Below are 10,602 nucleotides of genomic sequence, written 5' to 3'. Positions count from 1 at the left end.
CCCTACTTCTATGCCTAGTTCCTCTTCCCATTTTTCCCTTGCCTTGTCCAAGGGGAGTGTACCTCCTCCAACAATCCCGTACAGGTTTCCCTTCCCTAGGTCACCTATATCTAACAGTTCCTCAATGAGAAAATGTCCTCGTATCTGGGGGTACGTCATTGTTTCCCTGTGGAGGAAGCTTTTGATCAGTACATGTCTAATTTTGTTGCTTTTTGGTAGTTGGAACCTCTCTGTGAGTTCCTTCAGGGTCGCTATTCTATCATCTGTGTACATGTTGCTAACGTCTTGTTTCCACCTTTGAAGGTGACGTCCATTGTTGCGGGCGCGAACCTGTGGTTGTTACAGATGGGAACCATAGTGGACATTTTCGTTAGGCTGATGTGTTGTCTCATCTTAAACCACGTTGGGAGCATGGCTACCCCCACTGGGCTTCTTGAGCACTTGGTCGGTGGGGATGGGAGTGAGGTTATGACTAGGGCTCAAGAGTGATGTCCCTATGCAGAACTCTCCTCCTGATGTCCCTATGCAGAACTCTCCTCCATTCCACTTCTGTTCCTTTACTCATCCCCTCACTCTCCTGCTGTGGCCACATGATCCCTTCCATGCTGGCCTCGGGGTTCAATTTGTGAAATTCTAAGCTCTCTGTCCCACTTCTGGATAATCTCCAGCCCCTCGCCATTTTGAGGGCAATCGGTAGCGGTTCGATTGCCAGAGCGAACAGCAGCGGGGACAGCGGGCATTCCTGCCTCGTGCCTCTGTGCAGCTAGAGGTATTTAGAGCTGGTAGTGTTTGTCCATACGCTCACCATGGGAGAATTGTACAGTAGTGTCACCCAAGAGGTGAACACTTTCCCAAGTCAAACCGTTCCAGTACCTCTAAGATACTTCTACTCCACTCTGTCAAAGGCCTTTTCTGCATCCAGGGAGATGATCACTTTTGGTGTTCTCTCCTTGGATGAGGTCATTATCACGTTCAACAGGTGCCTAATGTTCGATTAGTTGCCTGCCTTTGACAAAGTCCGTCTGGTCTTCCACGACGACCTCTGGCAACTTTCCAGCCATTTAGCCAGGGTTTTTGCCAGGATTTTTGCATCTACATTGAGAAGTGAGATGGACCTGTAGGACCCACATTCAGTCGGGTCCTTGGCCTTTTTGGGTATCAGCGATATTGAGGCTTGGTGTTAGGGAACCACTTTCCAGCGAGTCTGCAAACATCTCCCGCAAGTGCGGGGCTGTTGTAAATTTTTTGTAAAAGTCGACCGGGAATCCATCCACGCCTTCCCTGCCTGCATGGAGTCGATACTCTCCACGACCTCTCACAGTTCTAATGGTGGTTCCAGGCCCCACCTCCACGACCAGCATGTCCAGTCTGTTGAGGAGCTGCTTCATCATCCCCCTCGGGGGGCTGGGAGGTGTACAGCCCCGGTAGAAGATCTCAAAAGCTCGTTGACCTTTTCCGACGCGGCCACTAGCCTGCAGTTGTTGTCTCTAACCTGCGCTATTTCTCTTTTAGCTGCCTGCTTTCTCAGCAGGTGGCTGGGTTTGTCTCCATTTTCATAAAAGGTCCCCAGTGTCTGGCGGAGCTGGTGCACTGCTTTCCACGGGGAGAGCAGGTCAAAGTCCATTTGTCGCTTTTTCCTCTCTGCCAGTATCTCGACGGTCGGGGTCTCACCAGACTACTTCCCGTATGGAGTCGACCAGCTTTGGATGCAATAATTTCTTCCCTTATCACTACTTTCAGTGCCTCCCATCACGTGGAGGGTGAGACCTCCCAATCTGGTTGTTGGTAACGTACTCCAGTGCAGTACTCTGGGAGTGCTGCACTGTCAGAGGTTCCAACTATCAAATCAGTGAAACAAAGGCCCAGTCTGCCCTCACAGGTGAATGTAAAAGATCCCAGGACACTATGCTGTACAAGAGTTATCTCTGATGTCCTGGTCAATATAGATCCCACAAGGAGAGGCGGTGGAGTAGTGGTATTGTCACTGGACTAGTAAACCAGAGACCCAGAGTAATGCTCTGGGGACCTGGGTTCAAATCCCACCACAGCAGATGGTGAAATCTGAATTCAATAAAAATCCGGAATTAAAAGTCGAATGATGATCATGAAACCATTGTCAATAGTCGTAAAAATCCATCTGGTTCACTATGTTCTTTATGGAAGGAAATCTGCTGTCCTTACCTGGTCTGGCCCACATGTGACTCCAGACACACAGCAATGTGGTTGACTTTTAAATGTCCCTTCAAGGGCAATAAACGCAATCCCAGCCAGCGATGCCCACATGAACGAATAAAACAAAAATCAGTCGCAAAAATGAATTGTCTGTCCATTATCACATTGCTGTTTGTGGGATCTTGCTGTGCACTAATTGACTGTCATGTTTCCTTCTTTACAACAGTGACCACACTTCAAAAGGCACCTGATTAGCTGTAAAGTGTTTCTGGACACGGTGAGTTTGTGAAAATTGATATAAAATGCAAAACTTCCTTTCTCAGGGAAACATTCTTCCATTGAGCTGGAAATGATGAACCCATGGGTGGAGAAAGCATACCAGCCACAGTGACATTGATCAATATACTGTGTACGGGACTCTTATTTTAGGTTCCTGAGTGTTTCAGTGAATACGAATACACCATGTTGATAAGTCAGTTGGTTTGAGGGAAGCTAAAATAATTAATTTATTCCGAGTTTAAATCTATACAGGAGATTGATGAACATCTACATCTATTCAGTTTACACCAAAATTTAAATCAACCAAAATAAGGATTTGAAAATGACCCAAGATCATTCCCAGGACATGAAAGGAATCTTGGAAGAGGGTCGGTGAACATATTACACCGTTATTACAATGCGGTATGGTGGGCTGAGGGAACCCAGGTCTGTAGAGTCTCAACCCCACTCCCTCACCATACTCAGGATAGTAGTTCACCCAGACAGGAGAGTACAAACATTACCCATGGTATTAGTCAAACACCCGTCACCTGAAGAGGATCTGTCTATAATTCACATCATCAACTAAAGCAGGATCCGATTCTACCCCATACCCATTCCTGAGAGCTGGCTCACTTTACTAACACACACACACTCACATCAGGGGAATCTCTCTCTGAATACAACAGACAGAAGTTTCTTTAAAATCTCTCTACATAACAGACAGATGTGTCTTTAAAATTTCTGTGCTTTAGTCTGGCTCCCAATTCCAATGATCAGAATTGACACCGAACTTTAAAGACACAGGATGGAGCTTGTTTCCATCAAACAAACCCACCAATGGTCACAGAGATCCAGTGGTTACATGGGTTCAAGGACCAATTAGTTTCCGTTCCTGAAAGACACTTTGCCCCGGTGAGTTGGGACACCGCTTTCTAATTCCCAACTCTCTCTGCCCTTTGACACTCCATTCACAATAATGCTTCTGTAACCATCAATCTGGTTTAACCTTCTACATCCTTGTTCCCAAAATTACTTTTACTCCCTTCGTTCCTGGTTGATCTCCCTGTTTCTCAAGTCCAAGGGGTGAAGATTTAAAGGTTTTGGTACACAGTTGGTTCAACTGTTCATCGGCAGATCTGACTGGACCATATCAAGATCCTGCTTTCCTGTCAAAACTGCTCATTACTCCAGGGCCTCCCTGGAGAGAAAAGATAACCCACAACTTCTCACCAAAACCAACTGCGTCCTTGTGGTAGTTCTGTTCCAGCTGTATGGAGCTCTTTTTAGACCCTAGCTAGAGAACTGTGTTCAGTTCTGGGAACCACACCTCCGGAAGGCTGTATTGGCCTTGGAGGGAATGCAGTGAAGATTCAACAGAATGTTCCTGGGGGTAAAAGGGTGAAATTATGACGACAGGTTGTACAGGCTCAGCTTGCATTCTATTGAATCTAGAAGATTAAGGGGTAATTTAATAGAGGTATTTAAGTTGATTGAACAAGTTGATAGAATAGTTAGAGGAACTATTCCTCTGGTGGGAGAGTCCAGAACAAGGGGACATCGCATTAAAATTGGAGCGAGGCTGTTCAGGGTGATGTCAACAAATACTTCTTCACAAAAAAAGAGGCCGGAAATCTGGAACACACCCCCCATAAAAATCTGTGATACTGGGGGTCAACTGAACATTTCAAAACTTAGATTAATGGGTTTAGTGTTAGACAAAGGGGATTAAGGGTTACAGAGCCAAGGCAGGTAGATAAGAGTTAAGACAGATCAGCAATGATCTAACGGAATGGTGCAACAGGCTTATCCTGGTTTAACCTTCTACATCCTTGTTCCCAAAATTACTTAGTGGAATTTTGAGGACATTAACAGTGTGGTAGATAACGGGGAGCCAATGGATGTGGTATATCTGGATTTCCAGAAAGCCTTTGACAAGGTGCCACACAAAAGGTTGTTGCATAAGATAAAGATGCATGGCATTAAGGGAAAGTAGGAGCATGGATAGAGGATTGGTTAATTAATAGAAAGCAAAGAGTGAGGATTAATGGGTGTTTCTCTGGTTGGCAATCAGTAGCTAGTGGTGTCCCTCAGGGATCAGTGTTGGGCCCACAACTGTTCACAATTTACATAGATGATTTGGAGTTGGGGACCAAGGGCAATGTGTCCAAGTTTGCAGACGACACCAAGATAAGTGGTAAAGCAAAAAGTGCAGAGGATACTGGAAGTCTGCAGAGGGATTTGGACAGGCTAAGTGAATGGGCTAGGGTCTGGCAGATGGAATACAATGTTGACAAATGTGAGGTTATCCATTTTGGTAAGAATAACGGCAAAAGGGATTATTATTTAAATGATAAAAAATTAAAACATGCTGCCGTGCAGAGAGATCTGGGTCTGCATGAGTCGCAGAAAGTTGGTTTTCAGGTGCAACAGGTGATTAAGAAGGCAAATGGAATTTTGTCCTTCATTGCTAGAGGGATGGAGTTTAAGACTAGGGAGGTTATGCTGCAATTGTATAAGGTGTTAGTGAGGCCACACCTGGAGTATTGTGTTCAGTTTTGGTCTCCTTACTTGAGAAAGGACGTACTGGCACTGGAGGGTGTGCAGAGGAGATTCACTAGGTTAATCCCAGAGTTGAAGGGGTTGGATTACGAGGAGAGGTTGAGTAGACTGGGACTGTACTCGTTGGAATTTAGAAGGATGAGGGGGGATCTTATAGAAACATATAAGATTATGAAGGGAATAGATAAGATAGATGCGGGCAGGTTGTTTCCACTGGCGGGTGAAAGCAGAACTCAAAATAAGGGGAATTAGATTTAGGACTGAGTTTAGGAGGAACTTCTTCACCCAAAGGGTTGTGAATCTATGGAATTCCTTGCCCAGTGAAGCAGTAGAGGCTCCTTCATTAAATGTTTTTAAGATAAAGATAGATAGTTTTTTGAAGAATAAAGGGATTAAGGGTTATGGTGTTCGGGCCAGAAAGTGGAGCTGAGTCCACAAAAGATCAGCCATGATCTCATTGAATGGCGGAGCAGGCTCGAGGGGCCAGATGGCCTACTCCTGCTCCTAGTTCTTATGTTCTTATGTGTTACTCCTTAAATTTTTCTTGATTGCCCTTCCCTCTCTCATCTCCAACAATTGGTCAGTGTCATCCTCTTCAACTTCCAGTTGAGCTTCCATCCCCATCACAAACATCACCTCCTTCCCCCTCTGTAACATTGTCCATATCCAACATTCCCCACCCACTCCCACATTAGTCCATCTGCTGTTGAAATCCTCGTCTATGTTGACTTTGTGAAGTCTTTGTCACACACTTCACAATGAAACACCTTTCCCTCAGTATGGATGTGTCAGTGTTTCATAAGCGTGGCTGTCTATGTGAGGCTCAGTCACACACCCCGCTTGTCTTCCCCACTGTGTGAATGCGACGGTGAGCCAACATGCCCCATAATTGTTCAAAGTCCTTATTACACACCTCACACGTGAATGTTTTCTTCTCTCCTGTGTGAATACGCCGGTGCTTCATTAGGCCTGATAACTGTGTAAAGTCCCGGTTACACACCTCACACTTGAACGGCTTCTCCCCAGTGTGAAGGCGTTGGTGTTCACGGAGTCTCGATGGCCGGGAGAAGGATTTCTTGCACACTTTACACTTGAAAGGTTTCTCCCCAGTGTGAATGCGTTGGTGTTCACGGAAGTTTGACGACTGGGAGAATGATTTATTGCACACTTCGCAGGTGAATGGTTTCTCCCCGGTGTGACTGCGTCGATGTTGCGCGACCGCCGATGAACGTGTGAAAGCTCGGTCACACAACTCACACCTGAAGGGATTCTCCCCTGTGTGAATGCTCTGGTGTATCAGGAACTCTGTAGATGTTGCAAACGCTTTATCACAAAATGCACATTTGAAGCGTTTCTCTCCTGTGTGGATTGTCTGATGGACCTGGAAGTTCGATAATTGTGTGAAGGCTTTCTCACACACGTCACAGCGGAATGGCTTTTCCCCTGTGTGAATGCGTTTATGTATGTGGAGATGTGATGACTTCGAGAATGATTTGTTGCAAACCTCACACGTAAATGGTTTACCTCCAGTGTGAGTGAGTTGGTGGTTATGAAAGTGAGATAAGCACGTGAATGATTTGTCACACAACTCACACTTCAACAGCTCCTCTTCCATGTGGCTGTCCCCGAGGTTACGGCTGGCAGCACTGAATATGTGGATGCCTCCTCACACACCTCACACTGGAACAGCCTCTCACCTGTAGGAATGAGTCAGTGGTTGATGAGGCTCAATGAATGATTGAAGCTCTCACCACACTTGGAGCCCACTCACACTTCTTCCCAGCCTCACCCTGACCAATCACCCACAGCCGGATCTTTGGAAAGGTTGGTTCTGATGGAAGGTTCCACACCATTGACCAGTTTCAGATCTGATGAGATGTCAAAGCTCCCCAGACCCAACCAATTTCCAGATGATGGTTTCACTGTCTAACCGTCTCTGTGTTGAGCAATGCTGTGAAGGGACTGGGTGTCTTCCCATAGTTATGCAGTTGTTCCGTGGTGTATGGTCAGGATCTATCTGTGGAGTCTATCTTCTCTGTATTCTCTGATGTAGTACGGTGCAATCCTTCTGTAAAACAGGAAAAGGAAACATGATTTCCTCCAACTCCCTCTCCTCCGTTGCTGAAGGGGCTGCCTCCTCAGTTAGAGACTGTTCCACAGTGAGTGTCAGTCTGCTATTCCCCTGAATGGGATCAGATACAAGTTCTTTCTTTTCCCTCACTTGACTGTCACACCCTCTGTTTCCAGCAGGGACTATGGATAGTGACAACGTGGCTACTTTCTTTCCTCAGCCCAGACCCCCCCATCTTCCCAGATGCCGTGAGGACAATGGAAAAGACACTGGGGCGGAAAGTAAAAAGGGCTTTTAATTCACTATCAGCTCAAGTGGTGCTGGTGAAGACCAGTTTTACGCTTAGAGAATGTGTTTAGTACAAAAACACTCAGGAGAAATGTTAATTTAATGGAGATTTAGAAATTTTCCCCCTTGTTTTCCCAACTTATTTCAAGAAAACACATTGGTCAGAAAGTGCTGGAAGCTGAGGTAAACATTACTCCAGTGAAGCTGATTGAAGGGTTCTGGTTTATTCTGGGAAATTAGATACACTGCACTCACTCAGACTGCACATCCCAAATTCAGCTCTCAGCACCGGGTAAAAGTATCAAATCCAAACCCAGGCTTTTGGGAAAGGCCGAGGTCTTCAGGTAAAATCTTTAACAAAGACATTAAAAGACATTTGAATAAATGTGTCTCTACCCCTCCCAGATAATTACACCTCACCTTCTCATATTCAGTAATGACCCATCAACAAAACTCAGCCTGTAAATCAGAAGGGAAATGCTTCCAATAAACACACTCAATATCCAACACAGTCAATCAGTCAGCTCAGCACAAAGCAGCGAGTAAACAGGTCTCTCAGCTGCAGCTTCTCACACAGCATAAGGAGCATTTCCACACCTGATCCCCCACAGGATAGTCAGACTGCCTGAACATTCGTGTGGACATTGTGCAATGTAATTATTATAAATTCTGCTCCTTCACTCACCATCTCCTCACTTGGTTTTCAGTCCCTACAGGATGTGAAGCAGCTGTGAAAGAGGAAGAGGAGAGAATGGGCAGAGTGGGTGGACTCTCTCTGATTGTCGTCTCTCACAGCCAATCTAAATATTTCTGGAGTGACAGGAGTTTCCTGCAGCTTGGCAAACTGACCGTGAAACAGAGGCGACTTTGATCAGCAGATCAGGTGGGGATTTAAACTTGTATAAATTTGTCATTGTCCTATCTGAATAAAACCTCACTTATTGCAGCTTCTACGATAGTGACATTTAAGGGGCATCTTGACAAAGACATGAATATGATGGGAATAGAGGGATACGGACCCAGGAAGTGTAGAAGATTTTAGTTAAGTCGGGCAGCATGGTCGGCACGGGCTTGGAGGGCCGAAGGGCCTGTTCCTGTGCTGTACTTTTCTTTGTTCGTTGTTCTGTCTCAGTTCCCCCGGTAAACACTTGACAAAGATTTCTAGTGTGGGAATATCCTGGGAGGCTTTCAAACTGACAACATCAGTGTTGCATGTGAAACCTCAGATGTGTTTGATAGCAGATCAGAAGAGGAACACTCACATCATCCAAAGCAGTGATGACATCCAGTGGTGGGATCAGCACATGTACAGGAGAGAGGGACACAGGAGAGATAGAGAGAGGAGGTTGACCCAGTGATCGGCGAGTATCTCTATTCCTGGGAGAGTGACTTGGTGACTCAGGGAGTATTCTGAAGCTCATTGTGTGAGTAAATGTCCCATGGTCTGATATCTTACAGCCCTGCCCTGTCCAGGGATCGCCTGCTGTGGAGGTTCAACTTCCTTCAGCTCCAATTTCTGAGCCTTATTCAGTCCTTCTGGTTATTTTCCTGAGATGTCGTGGTCCATTCACCTCTCCTGGGATGTCCCAGTCTTTTCACCTCTCCTGGGCTATCCCGGTCTTTTCACTAAAACCATAAGACATAGGAGCAGAATTAGGCCACTCGGCTTAATCATGGCTGATATTCTTCTCATCCCCATTCTCCTGCCTTCTCCCCATTGTAGTGATATACATCACTGTATATACACACTACAACTAAGTAACCACTAGAGGGAGCACCAGAGATGTCATGACATGCAGACACGGAACCAATGAGTCATTAGAACAGGACACAACCAATGGGGCACTACACGACCCATATAAAAAGGACAAGGCACACAGGCTCTGCCTCTTCCACCGGCAGAAACCAAGAGAGCAGGACAGGGGTGATTATCAGCAACATCACACCCTAGCACATGGTCAAGAGCAAGCTTGTATGGTTAGCAGAATAGACTGAGTTACTAGAGGCAGATTAGTAGAGTGTCAAACTCATTTAAGAGCATTGTTAATCGTTCAATAAACACGTTAAACTTATCTCCGAGTCTGGGGCATCTTTCAGCGGAGCCTACATCAAGTGGCAGCTTATGTTACTCGCAATAACATAACACAACATGGTACAGGAGTGACTGCTCAATCTCTCTAGTTCAACTCAGCAAGGTTAGAGACAACCAGCAACCAAATCCAGGCACAATGAACAAGATTCAGGCTCCTCATCAACTCGGGACCACCGGTAATCTTAGTGCTAGCTGGCATTCGTTCAAACAAAAATTCCAACGATACATGGAAGCATCTGACCTGAATGGCTCGACCGATGATCTGAAGATAGCTCTTCTACTCACCATTGCGGGTGAACATGCGATAGAGATCTTCAACTCGTTTCAATACTCAGAAGGGCTAGAAAAAACAAAATACCAGACCATCCTGGACAAATTCGACAGCCATTGATGGACACGAACGGAATCGGTAAAAATGGCGCGAATACTCACCACGAGGCAGAGGTAGGGTTGAAACAGAAGAAGACGGCAGTTTTGAATGGCAGCCATCTTGCGCGTGTGCAGTCTGACCAGTCAGTTGTGAAGAACTGGTAGAGTTACTAGTTTTAATTTGATTTAAATTACTATTTTTAAAATTTGACTTGGATTACTATTTTTAAGTTGATTTGAATTACTATCTTTTAATTTTTAAATATCACTGAAATAACTATTTTGGGTTGATTTAAATTACTGTTTTTAAGTTGGTTTAAATAACTTTTTAAATTTTAATTAAATAACTTTTTTAATTTCAATGAAATCACTATTTAATTTGTCGTCAGATCAAGCAAGATAAATACTCCGGGATAAAGCTAATTAAATAGTATACTGGAGATTGGATATAATCCGACACAAAGACATCTTTCTAAAGTTTAATTTCAAAAGTTTAATTTAAAGGAATAGATGATGGCAGGACAGCTCCAAGGTGTGGTCTGTTCCTCTTGCCCCATGTGGCAGGCTGGGGACAGTTCCAGTCCCCAGGGTCAGCATGTGTGCAGGAAGTGTCTCCAATTACAGCTCCTGGAAGCTCGAGTTTCAGAGCTGGAGCGGCGGCTGGAGACACTGTGGAGCAGTGGAGAGCATCGTGGATAGCACGTATAGAGAGGTGGTCACACCGCAGGCTCAGACTCCGCAGGCAGGAAGGGAATGGGTGACCATCGGACAAAGCAAGAGCGCGAGACAG

At 45.3% G+C, this 10,602-nt stretch overlaps 1 protein-coding gene across 1 annotated transcript in view; it reads right to left on the bottom strand.

Annotated features, from left to right (window-relative positions):
• Window positions 1–2,653: 2,653 nt before the first annotated feature.
• The window catches only part of LOC140430248 (uncharacterized), a 132,688-nt gene continuing 124,739 nt past the window's right edge, over window positions 2,654–10,602 (bottom strand). Inside the window, exon 8 of the mRNA XM_072517675.1 lies at window positions 2,654–6,657. Coding sequence (XP_072373776.1) covers window positions 5,816–6,657 — 842 coding nt within the window. The 3' untranslated portion in view covers window positions 2,654–5,815. The remainder of the gene's footprint in view (window positions 6,658–10,602) is intronic.

Source organism: Scyliorhinus torazame, chromosome 10 (genome assembly GCF_047496885.1).
Source record: "Scyliorhinus torazame isolate Kashiwa2021f chromosome 10, sScyTor2.1, whole genome shotgun sequence".
NCBI lineage: Eukaryota > Metazoa > Chordata > Chondrichthyes > Carcharhiniformes > Scyliorhinidae > Scyliorhinus > Scyliorhinus torazame.
Note: the sequence above shows the minus strand (reverse complement) of the source record. Positions and strands in the feature narration are given on the sequence as shown.